The 1,967-nt window shown below is 31.5% G+C and overlaps 1 protein-coding gene across 2 annotated transcripts in view; it reads left to right on the top strand.

The window, feature by feature from the left end:
- The first annotated feature begins 204 nt into the window (after window positions 1-204).
- Window positions 205-1,967, top strand: part of LOC106469269 (methenyltetrahydrofolate synthase domain-containing protein-like) — a 45,634-nt gene continuing 43,871 nt past the window's right edge. The window contains exon 1 of one of the 2 annotated variants that reach the window (XM_013929755.2): window positions 205-624. In XM_013929755.2, coding sequence (XP_013785209.1) covers window positions 343-624 — 282 coding nt within the window. In that variant the 5' untranslated portion in view covers window positions 205-342. The remainder of the gene's footprint in view (window positions 625-1,967) is intronic. The other variant, XM_022397739.1, reaches the window with a different exon arrangement.

Below are 1,967 nucleotides of genomic sequence, written 5' to 3'. Positions count from 1 at the left end.
TACAAAGAAACCTTCTTGGAGGTCCCAAGCATTGATGTAGACAATTTTTGATTTTTCTATTCTCTTCACGATTTTTCTGGTAACAAAATTGGCCATGTTGGGATTCTTTGGGGGAGACATGTTGTGTTCACCCGCGAATGCTGGGCTCTTTAAATATCATAAATGAATATTTAATTTGCACCGCTAGGTTGTGCATAACATTTTGCTGTGGTAACTATATCTATTACTATTAGGTTGTTGTGAGGGCATGTCTTAGTTTTAAAACATTTGAAATATTTTAATACGTTAGTTGTTTCTGTTGAAATTAATGAGTGTAAGAAATAATTTTATAATCTCAAAATTATGTTAGCCAGACAAGCAGTGGTGTCAAGAACTAGACTGAATCGTACCCTTGAAAATCGAACATCAGACACACAAATGTTACAAGTACAACGTTCATGTCAAACTACTACGACTATAGCAGTACCAACTTCGCAATCTTTTAAATGTCAAAGTCATAATATGACTGAATTAGATAGTACTGTCACTAAAGCCAGCATTCGACAGAAAATATGGAAATACTTGGAAGAAAACGACATAGCTTGTTTTCCTCGACCAGTTTATCACAGGATCCCAAATTTTAAGGCATTTAAATTTTAAATGTTTCTATCATGTTTTTATAATTTATATATTAATTGTGTATATTATAATTATAGACTCACTTTAGTTTAGAGTTCTTAAGGTTTAACAAATTTGAAGTTCAAGGTTATACACAGTGTAAAATAACCATGACTAATGCGAAATGAATCTACAAACTATGTAGTTAAATTAGTACTATTACCATTAGTATTCACAATTTTCACTTTCAATTTATAAATGATGATGGAGAGCATTTTATTTGATAATATTATTATTATGAATTTTTAATGTCATGTTAGCTGAGGCCAAAGTAAAACTTGTTTAATCAAATATCAATTTTGGCATGCATTATTAAATGGTTACTGTTTTAGTAACTGATAAATGTAAATATTTTATTAAAATTAAATCTTTTACAATAAGTTTGGAAACCTAGTTATAACAAAATTAAACTTATTTTCTTAAAATGAAAGTAAAGAGAATAGCTTACATGTAGCACTTTGTATATTTTAAAATAGAAGCAATTTGTTTTTATAATATGCAAAGGTGTCTCTGGAAAAAGTATAGGGGCCAGTTGTGAAATTACAGTACATGCAAAAAAATACTGAACCTCAAGAAATGAGACAGAAATTTTGGTTGTACACATAGAGATGATTACACATGTTGATTTGAAGACTTCTACTAACAAAGTTGCTAATTACAAACATGATCATGGTCAATAATAGAACATCAGGTAAACGTGAATGTGGGCATTGTTGGTAGTAAGTAGATTTATGTTTGAGTGATAAGCACCATTCACAATGAGTAATTTCCTGCTGTTGAATTAGACTTTGTTGTCCTGATGCTAGTAAACCCACAGGTAGACACTTTAATAACCCTTCACACTGCCTGTTTGACTTCTCCATACTTGGACTCGCATTTGCTCCATCCACTGTAATGCAAAGAAAATGCTTGGAAAAACATTTGATTTTTAGATTATGCAGTGTTAATCCCTCTGGAATGAATGAAGAGTTCTCTTTCCTTTAACTTTATCCTTTCCATTTCCCTGCCCTACACTTTATCTAACATAACATAGTGTTTTGGGACAACATAGGACCTATTGGTCCATCTCGGGTGTTCCATCCTCTAAACTATATTAAAATAATGGAAAAAAATTAAAGCCAGCCTTTATCATTCATATACTTATCAAGCTTTATCTTAAAACTCATTTAAATTTACTGCCTCTACAACATCCAAAGGCAATCCATTCCAAAGGCCAACCACCCTAATAGAAAAATGACTCCTACCTTGCCAAAAATTTATACTCGTGTCCCCTAGTTCTACTATTCTCACTGTTTAATATGAAAAAAGAT

The sequence above is a fragment of the Limulus polyphemus genome, unplaced genomic scaffold (genome assembly GCF_000517525.1).
Source record: "Limulus polyphemus unplaced genomic scaffold, Limulus_polyphemus-2.1.2 Scaffold3386, whole genome shotgun sequence".
Lineage (NCBI taxonomy): Eukaryota > Metazoa > Arthropoda > Merostomata > Xiphosura > Limulidae > Limulus > Limulus polyphemus.
Note: the sequence above shows the minus strand (reverse complement) of the source record. Positions and strands in the feature narration are given on the sequence as shown.